Consider the following 13,426-nt stretch of genomic DNA (forward strand, 5'->3'; position numbering starts at 1 on the left):
GGCTGTCAGGTGCCGGGGGCTCTACACTGTCTTGGGCCCCTTCACAGAGTGTCCCCGTCCCAGAGTGACAAGTGTGCCCCTTCTCGTGGCGCTGGTGGCTTCAATTCGGGGCCAGGGCAGCTGGGCCGCAGCCTGGGGGCTGCCACAGAGTTCAGGCACCACGTCCCGCCTGGACTCCCGTGAAGGCCCCTCACTTGGAAACGTGGGTGCCTCGCATCTGGAAGCGCAGAGAACCTGGGAGAAGTCCTTCCCGCCGCGGGGGCTCACTTCAGGCCTGTGACGCCTGCGGCCGTTCGCCCAGCTGCAGCCTCGCAGTTCTGTCTCCGAGTCACGGTGGTGAAACCAGGGCTCGTCCTGACGCCGCACAGCAGAACCGTCCCGGAGACACCGCGGGTCCCTCCCCGTTGCAGACAGACAGTGAGGCGGGGCCCAGCCGGGCCCCTCGGGCCAGCAGCAGCAGCCCCGAAGGAGAGGCTCCCTTGGCCGCTTTCTGGGGCATAGACGAGTTAATGTGTGATCTGCGTCCTGATTTGCACCAACCTGCCCCTCCACACACAGACCCCCAGCGTGGAGGGACCCCGTCTGTGCCAGCCCCCAGGCCTGCCCCCCAGGAAGCACGCGTGTGCAGGGGAGCAGGGAGCCGCTCCCTGGGTGTGCGTGTGCTGGGCGTGCCCGGGCCCACGCCTCTGCCCACCCTCCGTCCTCACTCACCGCCCAGTCCGTTCCGCCGTCCCCGTGTCCCAGGGCCTTCCTGGCCACCCCGCGCCCCCCCACGCCCGGTCTGCCTTACCCCCCGCTGGGCTCCGAACCCCGTCTAAGCCGCCCTGACGTCCCGCCCAGCTGGCTCCCTTCACGGGAACAGGAGAGGGGCTCACTCTGCCCCCGGGCGCCCCCCCTCTTTGGAGAGCAGGGGCTCCCTGAGGAGGCGGTGGGTGTGTGCTCAGCAGGCAGCAGCGAGTGAGGGGTGAGCCAGGCCAGTCAGCAAGTGGACAGACAGATGGACAGAGGGGCAGACGCATCTCCTGGATCTGCTCCTTTATTCCTTGGGTGCTGGTGCACTGTCCCTGCGTGAGGTGCGGCTGGGGTCCCCTCACCCCCAGGCTGGGAGGGGCTGCAGTGGGAGGCTGACCCCGGGGTCGCGCTGCTGGGATCACCATCCCTGTGGTCAGCAGAAGCCGCCCTCCCAAACCTTGACCCAGCTTCAAACACCATGTCCTCCCTAGTGTTTGGAACAGCTTTGTGGGAGCTTTGACAGGAGAAAGAAACCCTGGGAGGCGGGGCGGTCAGCAGAGCCGGCACCTCTTAAATGCTTTTAAAATACAGAGAACAAGAAACAGTCCCAAACTGCCCTTTTGGTAAAATGGAGTAAAATCGTAAACCAGGTCTGGGGGTCCCTCCAGAGCCACCCCTTCCTCTCACGGGCTCCCCACCTGCAGAGAGGACAGTGGAGGAGGGGGAGAGAAGGGAGGGAAGGTGGGGGAGGGGAGGGGAGGGGAGGAGGGAGGGGGCCTCTGGGGACAGGAAAGAGCTGTCTCTCTACCTGGGCCTTAATTGCGGGTGATTTCATTAGCTCAGTCCTCGTGCGCAAGAGCTAAAAACAAGAGGCTGGCGGGTCTAAAAATAGCCGGCCCTGCTTCTTACGTTGCAGAGGGTCCCCCCAGGCCCGCTCCCCCAGCCTGGCTGTCAGCACCGTCCTCCTCACACCTCCCGCACGCGGGCGCTCAGACGGGAGCCTGGCCCCAGGTGGCGCAGCCGAGCCCCGCAGAAGGAGGAGCCAGTGAAGAGAGGCGGCCGTGGAGGGCGCTGAAAACCCACCCCGTTCTTGTAGCGACAGGCTTGTCTGGGGCCGGCCGGGCATTGGGGAGGCGCCACGAAGTCAGAAAAGCACCTGGGGGCTCCTGGGGTGACCGCCAGGGAGGCAGGTGTCCATCCACTAAACCCCGCCATGGATGGGTCCGCCTGAGACGGCGTTGAATCTCTTCTTGGCAGCCCCGCCCCCGAGGCCCCCGGAACAGAGACCACGTTGGGGGTTGACGTTCCTGATCTGTCCCTCAGCACACTCACCTGTAAGGCGGGTGACAGTTGTCCCTGCCCAAATTGTGGGGGCTGAGTGTGGTCTGGGTGTTGGGTTTGGCCCAGTGCCTGGCGGGTGGTAGGACCTCGATAAGCCACCGAGCCGTCATTATTATTACAACGATCCCCATTAGTGCTGTCACCAGGCCCCACGAGAGACGTGTTAGTTGCACTTGCTGAATTAGGAAGGGTCACTTATTCCCAGCAACACTGGTGGCAGTGACATCCCCACCCCTGGGGACAGTGAGAACCCCTGGACGCAGCTGTGGGCGGCGTAGAGCCCTGTCCAGAGCCCGTGCGCCGTCTCCTACGGGCAGCCCAGGGACCCCCCGAGCCTCACCCTCTCCTCCTGAGCATCACCGTCGGGGGAGCCAGGAAGGCGGGCACCAGGAAGCGTAGAAAATGACAGCCGCACACCTGACCGGCCCTCGTGCGTCCCCGAGACTGTCCGCGCACGCGCACTGCGTTTCTCCTGGAGGCTTCAAGCGTAGGCATGACTGCGTGTTTGTGAGCCCACACCTGGCTGTGGGCTTCACACGTAACTCTCCTGGTAGCAAGAGCTGCTGGAGAGAATCGGAGGCCTGGGGGTGACGGGGGGCGGAGGTGTCGGGGGGAGCGGTGCTGTTCAGATGATGCACGCGGTCTCTCAGTCTGGCCTGTGTCACTCGGGAGGGGACGGCCGTGGTCATGTCCACCACCAGATGGAAGGGGCACTTCCGGCACGAGGCTGGGGGACCCCCTCAGCACCGGCTCTGCCGCTTGCTGGCGTGGACCTCAGGGGGCCGGTGCACCTCTCTGAACCTCAGCTTCCCCTTCTGGAAAATGGAATTCACAGACTCCTGACGGGTTTGCAAAGGTTCAGCTTGACACCTCACTCCAGGTGCCTCACGGGACACCTGAGTGACAACCAAGTCAGTGGTGAATGAATGAAGGAGTGAATGAATGAAAATTCACCAAATGTTCACGTTAGTTCTTGAAAGGCTTGTTAATCTAGATGTTCAACAAGATCGTAGACGTCTTAACAGTCAGAAGACCTCTCCCATTTTTCCAAAGAATCAAATGGACTTGGCTGAGATAGCAAAGGTCCGGGCAGGCCCACCCCCTCCAGGCCCTCAAGGAAGCCCCGCACCCTTGGCCGTTAGGGTGGCTCCCACATCCCCGAGATGGAGCTATGCACCAAGCGTCCTTCCTCCCGCCAGGGACGCTGGGCAGAGTCGGGGCCACGACCCCGGCCCTCGCTGTGGAGAACGTCCCCCCGCCCCCCGGCCCGGCTTTCTAAGCATGGGAATGTCATGCGGTGGTCAGCCGTTCGCCTCGCCGCCCTCCGAGCCGACCACGGCAGTTTGACTGCTCCGGGCACTTCCGAAACCCGGGCACCTTGGCAGGTTGGCACGTCTGTGCCTGGACGCGCCTCCGTCAGCCTCTGCTTGCGCCTCTGTGAGTGCGGGTGGGAGGGTTTCACCAGAGATGCCACCCACCTAAGAGGCCTGAGCTTCGTTCTGCCGGGGCGTCAGCGGGATTTCCTCGCGAGAAAAGCAGACTTCAGCCGCTTGGGAACAGAACTGTCGCGTAAATAACCCTCCTTAGACCTGGAATTGCAGCCTCCCTCACCACCCGCTTCCTGATCGCCCCAGACACCTGCATCTCTGTTTTCTTGAACAAAGGACTGTGCACTCGTCCCGGAACCTGGAGAAATTCCTCGCCTTATGTGGGCTCAGAACCGTTCTGAGACTTAAGCCTCGTGATGCAGCCAGTCCCAGCAGGCAGGGGGCTCTGCTTCTCCTGTCGGCGCCCCGATCCTTGCGCGGTGCCGTAAACATTAAATTAGGACACCCAGAGTTTCTCAAAGCAATGCTTGGCCGGGTGGGGGAGACGTGCTGGCAGACACGAGTTGACCAGCCCAGGGCCCCACAGATTTCTGAGGCCTGAACGCCACGAGTGGCCTTGGCCCTGCGCCTCTGCTCCCCGTCTCCTCCTCCCTCGATGGGTACGAGCACACCGGCCCGAGGGCACGACTCGGCCCGCGCAGCCTCTGCTGCTGCCCCAGAGACTAGGCTGGAGCGGCGCTAAGTCAAGCCGCATCCCCCGGGGCCTGGGCGTGGGCGTGGCTTGGCGCACACCTGCGCCCGGAGCCCCCGCGCCCTCCACGGCCGGGATGCAGCGTCTTCCCACCCTCCTGGGCCGCATCCTCCGGCAGGTGCTGCTGTGTCCTGCCCCCAGGGCCCACTCCGGGGCATCCCCGCCTCCCCCAGGGCCGCTGCCTGAGGCCGCGGCCGCTACACCTCCGAGGTGTGACTGTGCCTGTTTAAACAATTGGACTTAATTTCTCTCAGGATTCCTTCTGTCTCTTGTCAAGTGTGTTTAAAACTAATGGAAGTAATTAGCAAGCCCCAGAGAGAGGCAGGAGGCAGGTCTGGCTGCGGCATCGAGCACCCGGTGGGCCCTATGTCCTCGCCCCTGTGGAAGCAGGAGCTGCCTCCCCTGCAAGCAGATTCTCCCCGGGACGGCTCCGTGCCCCGCAGCTGGTTTCCACACAGGCACCTTCTCCCCGTGCAGCCACTTTCCTCCCCACGCTGAGCGCTGGGACCTCGCAGTCCCAGAGGGGCCGGTGCCACAGGCAACCTTCCACCATCCCCGCAGGGACCTGGGGAGGCCACAGCCTTGGGGAGCAGCCACCGGCACCACCCAGGGTCAGAGTTCTCTGCCACCAGCAGAAAGTTCTGGCACGAGGACGTAGATGAGAACATTTTAAGACATTTGAGGGGCCCCCACCGACCTCACCTAGAACAGCCACTGGGCAGGCTGGTGCCAGAGAGCCTGCGGGGGAGGTCCCAACCCCTCCTCCCTGTCCTGTCCCCTCCAAGGAGGTTTGACGTCTCTGAGCCTCGGTTTCCTCATCTGCAAAGTGGGGACAAAGCCGCCTGAGTGGCAGAGTGCCTGGTGCTTGGGAAACAGGTCACTTCCCAGAAAGCCCTAGACAAGATGGATAATCCGAATTTAAGTCAGGATGGGAGTTTTTCCATATGCTGGTATTCGCTAACGCATTGAGGGAACAGTTTTCTAGAGAATCCCATAAGATTTGTTTAACATTTTTTTATTGAGTTATAGTCATTTTACAATGCTGTGTCAAATTCCAGTGTAGTGCGCAATTTTTCAGTTATACATGCACATACATATATTCATTGTCACATTTTCTTCTCTGTGAGCTACCACAAGATCTTGCGTATATTTCCCTGTGCTATACAGTGTAATCTTGCCTATCTATTCTACAATTTTGAAATCCCAGTCTGTCCCTTCCCACGCCCCCTTGGCAACCACAAGTTTGTATTCTGTGTCTATGAGTCTGTTTCTGTTTTGTATTTATGTTTTTTTCTTTTTGTTTTGTTTTGTTTTAGATTCCACATATGAGAGATCTCATATGATATTTTTCTTTTTCTTTCTGGCTTACTTCACTTAGAATGACATTCTCCAGGAGCATCCATGTTGCTGCAAATGGCGTTATGTTGTTGGTTTTTATGGCTGAATAGTATTCCATTGTATAAATATACCACATCTTCTTTATCCAGTCATCTGTTGATGGACATTTAGGCTGTTTCCATGTCTTAGCTGTTGTAAATAGTGCTGCTATGAACATTGGGGTGCAGGTGTCATCCTGAAGTAGGGTCCCTTCTGGATACATGCCCAGGAGCGGGATTCCTGGGTCATATGGTAAGTCTATTCCTAGTCTTTTGAGGAATCTCCATACTGTTTTCCACAGTGTCTGCACCAACCTGCATTCCCACCAGCAGTGTAGGAGGCTTCCCTTTTCTCCACAGCCTCTCCAGCATTTGTTATTTGTGGACCTTTGAATGATGGCCATTCTGGCTGGTGTGAGGTGATACCTCGTTGTAGTTTTGATTTGCATTTCTCTGATAATTAGTGATATTGAGCATTTTTCATGTGCCTATTGATCATTTGTATTTCTTCTTTGGAGAATTGCTTGTTTAGTTCTTCTGCCCATTTTTGGATTGGGTTGTTTGTTTTTTTCTTATTGAGTTGTATGAGCTGCTTATATATTCTGGAGATGAAGCCTTTGTCGGTTTCATTTGCAAAAATGTTCTCCCATTCCGTAGGTTGTCATTTTGTTTTACTTCTGGTTTCCTTTGCTGTGCAGAAGCTTGTAAGTTTCATTAGGTCCCATTTGTTTATTCTTGCTTTTATTTCTTCCAGGAGAAAAATTTTGAGATGTATGTCAGATAATGTTTTGCCTATGTTTTCCTCTAGGAGGTTGATTGTATCTTGTCCTATGTTTAAGTCTTTGATCCACTTTGAGTTGATTTTTGTATATGGTGTAAGGGAGTGTTCTAGCTTCATTGTTTTACATGCTGCTGTCCAGTTTTCCCAACACCATTTGCTGAAGAGACTGTCTTTATTCCATTGTATATTCTTGCCTCCTTTGTCGAAGATTAGTTGACCAAAAGTTTGTGGGTTCATTTTTGGGCTCTCTATTCTGTTCCATTGGTCTATACGTCTGTTTTTGCACCAATATCATGCTGTTTTGATGACTGTAGCTCTACAGTATTGTCTGAAGTCTGGGAGAGTTATTCCTCCAGCCTCTTTCTTTTTCCTCAGTAATGCTTTGGCAATTCTAGGTCTTTGATGGTTCCATATAAATTTGATTATGATTTGTTCTAGTTCTGTGAAGTATGTCCTGGGTAATTTGATAGGGATTGCATTAAATCTGTAGATTGCCTTGGGCAGTGTGACCATTTCAACAATGTTGATTCTTCCAATCCAAAAGCATGGGGTATCTTTCCATTTTTTTAAAGTCTTCTTTAATTTCCTTCATCAATGGTTTATACTTTTCTGTGTATAATTCTTTCACCTCCTTGGTTAGGTTTATTCCCAGATATTTTATTACTTTGGGTGCTATTTTAAAGGGGATTGTTTCTTTACTTTCTTCTTCTGTTGATTCATCATTAGTGTAAAGAAATGCAACTGATTTTTGAACGTTAATCTTGTAACCTGCTACCTTGCTGAATTCTTCGATCAGCTCTAGTACTTTCTGTGTGGACCTTTTAGGGTTTTCTATGTATAGTAACATGTCGTCGGCATATAATGACACTTTTACCTCTTCTTTTCCAATTTGGATCCCTTTTATTTCTCCCTCTTGCCTGATTGCTGTGGCTAGGACTTCCAAGACTGTGTTGAATAGGAGTGGTGATAGTGGGCAGCCTTGTCTTGTCCCCGATTTTAGCGGGCAGGTTTTGAGTGTTTTACTGTTGAGTGCTGTGCTGGCTGTTCGAGAATCCTGTAGGATTTTGGTGTCCTGAAGACTGAGAAATTAGAAGATCAAAGCAAATACATTAAGAAAAATGAGTCATATGTGCTAAGTCCCACGTAAAAAAAAAAAAAAAGAGAAAAAAGTAGGAGGCAAACACGCTGATACTGCGTTGCTCACTTTTGTGGCCTGGGGCACGGGTGGCAGCAGTCCTGCGTGGCCCTCTCCCGTGGGGAAGTGTCGCGTGTAGCAGGGTCACGTCCATCTCCCCTGCTTCTTACAGGGGCTCCTGAAGGCCCCCCAAGCTCAGGAACCTGCGTTCACCCTGCACCGAGGCAGACAGTGCAGGAGGTGGCATGTGGCATTTCTGGGCTGAGCACAAAGCGCCCTGGCTGACTGGGAACCCTGGTCCCTTTGTGCCTGGGGAGGGGCATCGTAGGGAGACCCAGCCTCATTTCACCCTGACTCTGTGCCAGCACTGTCCTTGTCCCCAGGGGCACTGCAAGCAGGCAGCCAGGGCAGCGCCCTGCCCTAAGAAGCTTGGCAGTCCTGGAGGACATGAGCAAGAAGCAGGGAAATCAGGAGTTCCAGGGGCAAAGGGAGGGAAGGTGACAGAATCCAGAATGGGGTGACACGGTGGGAAGGGGCTGCCACCACGGGGCGGGCTGGTTCAGCCTGGGGTCCAGTGACTTCCCTCTGACATCCATGCCAAGCCCAGAGCGGTGGGTGGGAGCTGGCACTGCCAGGAACCTGCAGGGTCCTGACCACACCGTCCGTCATGGTCCCGGTGTCTTGTCTGGATCCAGTCTGGGAACTTTCCGAGGAGGAAGGGCTCTCTCAGGCCCTCATGCTGGGGCCACGGCCAGCCCCTCACCCCTCGCCCAGCACCCCACTGGCCTGAGCAAGAGCTCGTGGGCATGCGACGGCCCAGCAGCACTCTGGCCCCTAAAAGAGGAGCGTGTTTACCCTGCAGAGATAGAAGCAGACTGAAAATTTTAAAGTAAGCAAGAGGCAGGAAGTGGGTTGAAGATGAACAAAGAGAAAATTGGGTGGAACGTGCTGTGGTAGGTAACTGATTCAGTGCCGCTAGCAACCAGCTACAGCGTTGCCTCTGAGCTTCCCGGTGGCCAAAGCGAAAAGGGAAGCCTCCTTAGGACAATGCGCAGGAAAAGACAAAGGTCCTCTGGGTGAGAGGAGTCATTCCTGCCCTAAGACGTCACACGTTTCTTTGAAGGTCTGCCCTCTCGGAGCTCATTCGCCGTTTCTGTGGCCAGACACCGTGCTTGTAACCTTCTGAGCAGCGTCCACACGTTGAACAATTAATTTAAACTCACGTTTCTTAGGGTTTCATACAGGAGTTCATTTATTCAGTGCTGATGTGCCATGAACCCCCTGGTGTCTCAGAAGAATGTACTTTATGGCTCTTTCCCTTCGAAAGAGAGACTGCAGCCCAGCAGTGCGCAGGACGGCACCCTTCTGAGTTCCCTTCCTTCTGGAAGCCTGGCCCCCAACTTCCCGTGGCCGAGTTGCAGCTCGTGCTTCCTCACCGATGGTGACGGAACCCCAGGCAAGATGGTGAGACCACCTGGCAGACTGAGCAGCTCAGCCAAGTCTTGGTCACACATTATCCCAAAGCCTCGGTGCTCCCTGGTGATTGGAGGGTCCCAGGCAGACAGGCTGAAAAGACGTTACGAGCACCTGCGTGGAGAAGCCTCCCTTCAATCATCACAGCGCCACTGGCGGCACCATCTTTCATGTCCTGAGGGTCTCCCGTCCCCGACGGCGTCTGTCCCCTGACAGGTCCCAGGTTCCTGCAGGCGGTGCCCCACTTTCCCGCCGGGGCACCTCCAGCGTCTCTGCTATCTCTGACAGCAGCACCCACACTGCCCTCAGGGGCCCCCAAACCTCTGTGCCTATTTTTTTTAAATTACATCTGCACTGTCACTCAATCCTGAAGAAATATGAACAGCCCCCCGCCCGCTGCTGTCCAGTCTCATTCGTGTTATTAGAAATTTGCTTTCAGAGAACAAAGGGCTTATTGATGTACTTGGCGCTAATCTCCCAGCCATCACAGAGCTGTCATTTTTATCTGTGTCAGTGACAACTGGGCATCAGAAATGATTGATCCACTCAGTTTGTTGCTGATTTTAATTTGTTTACCGTTGGGGCGAACGGTACTATAAAAACAGTTTGGAATTTCCTGTCACTTGAAAAAAATGTGATTATTCCCTCGGTGGGGGGATATTTCCACGGAGCCACAGCCCAGGCGTCCCTTGGTGGCCCTCGTCCCCCGAGGACCCCTGTCTGTGCGGCTCTGGAGTCGGTACACACGTGGGATTCCCTGGTTTCATCTCATTTAAAACCACTTTTATATTAAACCCATGAGCGGGAGGTGCCGGGAGCCGGGGAGGGGTCTGAGTGGAGTATTTGAGACGAGGGAACATACACGTTATTTATTATTTCAAGGCCGCCAACAACACAAGGTGAACACAGGGCGGAGAGGGGAGCACTTTTTCAAATGTAACAGCGAGGGGCTTTTTTTAGTTTCTAGAATAAATAGTAATTAAATCACGTAAGCTGTGACAGTGAAATTGCTTCAAAAACCAGTCCTCCCGCCATAATTGCCGAGACACCCACATCGTTATAAACACTAGGCAACTTTATCCGTCGTTTTTATCAGCAGAATGTGGCACCGCCCGTGGGCGCCTCGTAATTCCCCGGGGCGTTGGGCAGCGGCGGCAAAGGACACGGAGAAAAACGCCCCAGCGCGCGCCCAGTGACGGTGCCCCCTCCTGCGGGGCTGCGGGGGCACGAGCGGCCGGGCGATGGAGCCCTTCGGGGGGGCTGGTAACTCGGTGCCTAACTCACGTTTGGGAAGCAGAGCGGGGTCAGCAGTCCGGCCGCCTCACGGGGAAAGCGCTTGGCGGCGCCGAGGTCGCTGGGCAGCCGCTGAAGTGGGGGGGGGGGTACTCGCCACCACGCGCCGCCCGGCCCCGGCGCCGGTAGAACCCAGAGTTAGTCGTTACCAGGAGAGACGCTGCAGAAACGGAGAACAGCTGTGTCTCAGACCTCATGGCAGGGTATCTGCTGCTTCCCGCCCCCTTTTCTAAGTCTTCAGCTAGTTCCCTAAGGGGTAGGGAGAAAACCCAACACCGAAGGTCGAAATACCAGTTAAACCGCTACATCCTAGAAGCGCTAGAGACCGAGGACCGGCTGCTGGGAGCCTGCCCCCGGCCGCCCTGACCCTCTCCTCCCTCCTCTTGCAGTCACGTTCAGCAGCTGTCTGGGCACCCAGGGGACGCAGTATGAGACCAACAATGTGGACTTCAAAGTCGGGGCCGACGGGACGGTCTTCGCCGCCCGGGAGCTGCGGATCCCCTCGGAGCAGGTGGCGTTCACTGTGACCGCGCGGGACCGCCGGACGGCCAAGCGATGGGACGCGGTGGTGCGGCTGCTGGTGGCCCAGACAGCACACTCGGGACACAAGGTGAGGCGTGACCGCGTGGGGGCTGGGTGGGTGCCCTTTCTCCTTCAGGTGGCCGGTGCAGAGGCTGACACCGAGTGGGCTGTGCTGGCCCAGAGGCCCCCCGACCTCCCACCTTCCCCAGGCAGGGCTGCCCTCAGGCCAGTGCTTGGGCCTCCGCCCAGTTTAATGCACAGCTGTCACCACCTTGACAGTCTTAATACTCTTGAACGAGGGCCCCACGGTTCCATCTCTCACTGGCACCCCTGCTGAGGCTGTAGCCACCAGCCCCGGGGCTCCCAGTGCCTGGAGGGGTGAGAAGTGCAACCGAGGCCAAGGGCTGGCCCTGCAAGGAGTGGCCTGTGCAGGACTGGTCCAGAGAGAGGTGGGAGGGGGCAGGAGAGAGCGCTTCACTAGACACATCCCCGCCGGTGCCATCCGGCCTCCCCGCCCTGATCCCACTTCATTTCGAACTCAGCTTCATGGACGGGAGGGGTGAATTCACCCTCCCAGGCCCTTACAGTCCTCTCTCCCCTGCGTGTCCCAGGGCCAGACCCGTCAGCCCCAGGACCCTCACGTTAGGTCCCCGTGTCAGAGAGGGACTAGCTCTGTCCACCTTCCACCCACCCTGTGTTTCAGCAGCTGCGCTGGCTTCAGGCCTGGGGGCTCCCAGATCAGCAGAGAACTTGCAGCCCAGCTGGCCTGCATGACGGGTCCAGCTGCAGACGTCCCTCTGTGAGCAGGGTGGACCCGTGGGGAGGGAGACTGTGTGCGGAAAGCCTTACAGTCAACCTGAGGCCTCGGGGTCATGGTGTCATGTTGTGTGTGTGGTTCACCAGCCAAAGCAGGACAGGCCACGAGGGACAGTGCTCCCGGGGACTCCCTCGGGAAGGGGCCCTGAGGAGTGAAGGTTACACCAAGTGGACCAGATCCCTTCCTAGAGATTTGCCCAAACCTTGCAGGACTAACATTTGGTTAGTGGGAGACAGTCCACAAGTTTCCCCAAACCTGTTTGACCAAGGAACCCAATTCATGGGACATCTTGCAAGGCAGGTGCTCCAAGGAACCCACTTTAGGGAAACAGTGTTTTGTCTTGTCTTGTTGTTAAACAAGGAGGTGGAGGTGGTTTCGGTTGGAAAGAGGAAGTGGTGACACGGTGGACGGGCTTCTCTCGGGTGGTGAGCTGCCCCTGGCGGGAAGGAGGTTTTGAGCAGCCTCGTGGGTGCGCCCAACCAGGGGTCGGAGCGCGCCTCTACAGCGTGAGCCCCGCCTTGGGGGTGTTGAAACCCTGAGGCAGACAGACGTGGTTTTCCCCTCCTTCCCGAGGGACTATCACGAGCCACGCCATGGTGAGAAGGCGCGAGGCCCACGTGGCGGCCCCTCCCTGCAGTGGGAAGGCTGGCATCCCTGACTGGAGGCGGCAACTGCACCTTGCGGGCAGAGGGCGGGGCTCCCGAGGGCCCACCGTGGGCCTCAGATAAGAGGCACTAATTCAGAATCTAATGACCCCTTTCCGCAGGCTTGTTAATGAAGCAGTTTCTGATGTAGTTAATCCCCTGACCCTCCAACAAGGTGACTGCAGTTAGACGTTCCCCAGGAGGGCCCACGGCAGGTAGGCCCGAGAAGCACCCAGACCGCAGAACAGGCTCAGAGCATCCTTGGGGTGCCTGTGGGGTCGCACCTGAGTACATGAAATGTGGTCATGCAGGCGGCAGGCAGTCCCTGCGGCCCGCTGAGCCCGCCCCTCCCTGCTTATTGCATTGCTGTCGTTCCTGTGGCTCCCAGCTCCTCTTCCTTCAGACCCAAAGAGCCCTACCTGACTCTCCAGGACCCCATCCAGACCCCACCCCAAGTGTGTCAGCACCGATCCTCACAGCATCTCCAGAAGTGGGCGCTATCATTGTCCCCACTGTACAGGTGGGGACGTGGAGTCGTGGGACTGCTCGTGGCCTCTCTGCTGCATGGGAGAGCCAATGTTCTGGAAAGGAGTGAGGAATGGCTTTCTAGGGACAGCTGAACCCAGCATCATAACACAGCCTGGCTGCCCTGAGCTGTCAGTTTGGGTCAAGGCTTCTCCAGTTCCCTGGCTGATGTTCTGGGACAAACCATACAACCTCTCTGAGGTTTGCTGCTCTGGGGAATGGGACTGGGATACTGCCTCCATCCCACCCAAGGTGGTGGAGAGGTTCATGTGAGTTTACGTGAGGTCAGGCAGGTTGTAGGCTCTGTGAGGGCCATGCAAAAAAAGCAAAAAACACATAGCTCTCATTGCTGCCATCGGCTTGGTCCCAGCCTTCTCGGTCCTGTGGTCATCATGGCCTCAGGGTGGTGCCTGGGGGACAGGGAGGAAGGTCTGTGTGGGACAGTGGGTCACTTAGTCGATATGCCCTTACAGAGACCAGTGCCAGCCTTTGAATAATGTCGCTCTGTGTAGATGGATTACGGTGATGCCAGATATCTGGTGTCCTTAGTCACCTGCCACACTGCCAGAAGCAAATGTCAGTCTTCTCCAGTGGAAGGTATCATACCCGGCCTCAGATTGTATCTACCTCCTTTAGGTACAATGTCTAGCACTCAACCGAAAATGGCTGGAGGGACAAAACAAGCTAAATGAAAACCAAGAGAAAGAG

At 56.5% G+C, this 13,426-nt stretch overlaps 1 protein-coding gene across 5 annotated transcripts in view; it reads left to right on the top strand.

Moving 5' to 3' along the window:
• Nucleotides 1-13,426, top strand: part of CDH4 (cadherin 4) — a 465,223-nt gene that overhangs the window by 315,440 nt on the left and 136,357 nt on the right. For all 5 annotated transcript variants that reach the window (XM_074347526.1, XM_074347527.1, XM_074347529.1 and 2 more), the window contains one exon: nt 10,600-10,820. In XM_074347526.1, the coding sequence (XP_074203627.1) occupies nt 10,600-10,820 (221 nt within the window). The remainder of the gene's footprint in view (nt 1-10,599; nt 10,821-13,426) is intronic.

The sequence above is a fragment of the Camelus bactrianus genome, chromosome 19 (assembly GCF_048773025.1).
Source record: "Camelus bactrianus isolate YW-2024 breed Bactrian camel chromosome 19, ASM4877302v1, whole genome shotgun sequence".
NCBI lineage: Eukaryota > Metazoa > Chordata > Mammalia > Artiodactyla > Camelidae > Camelus > Camelus bactrianus.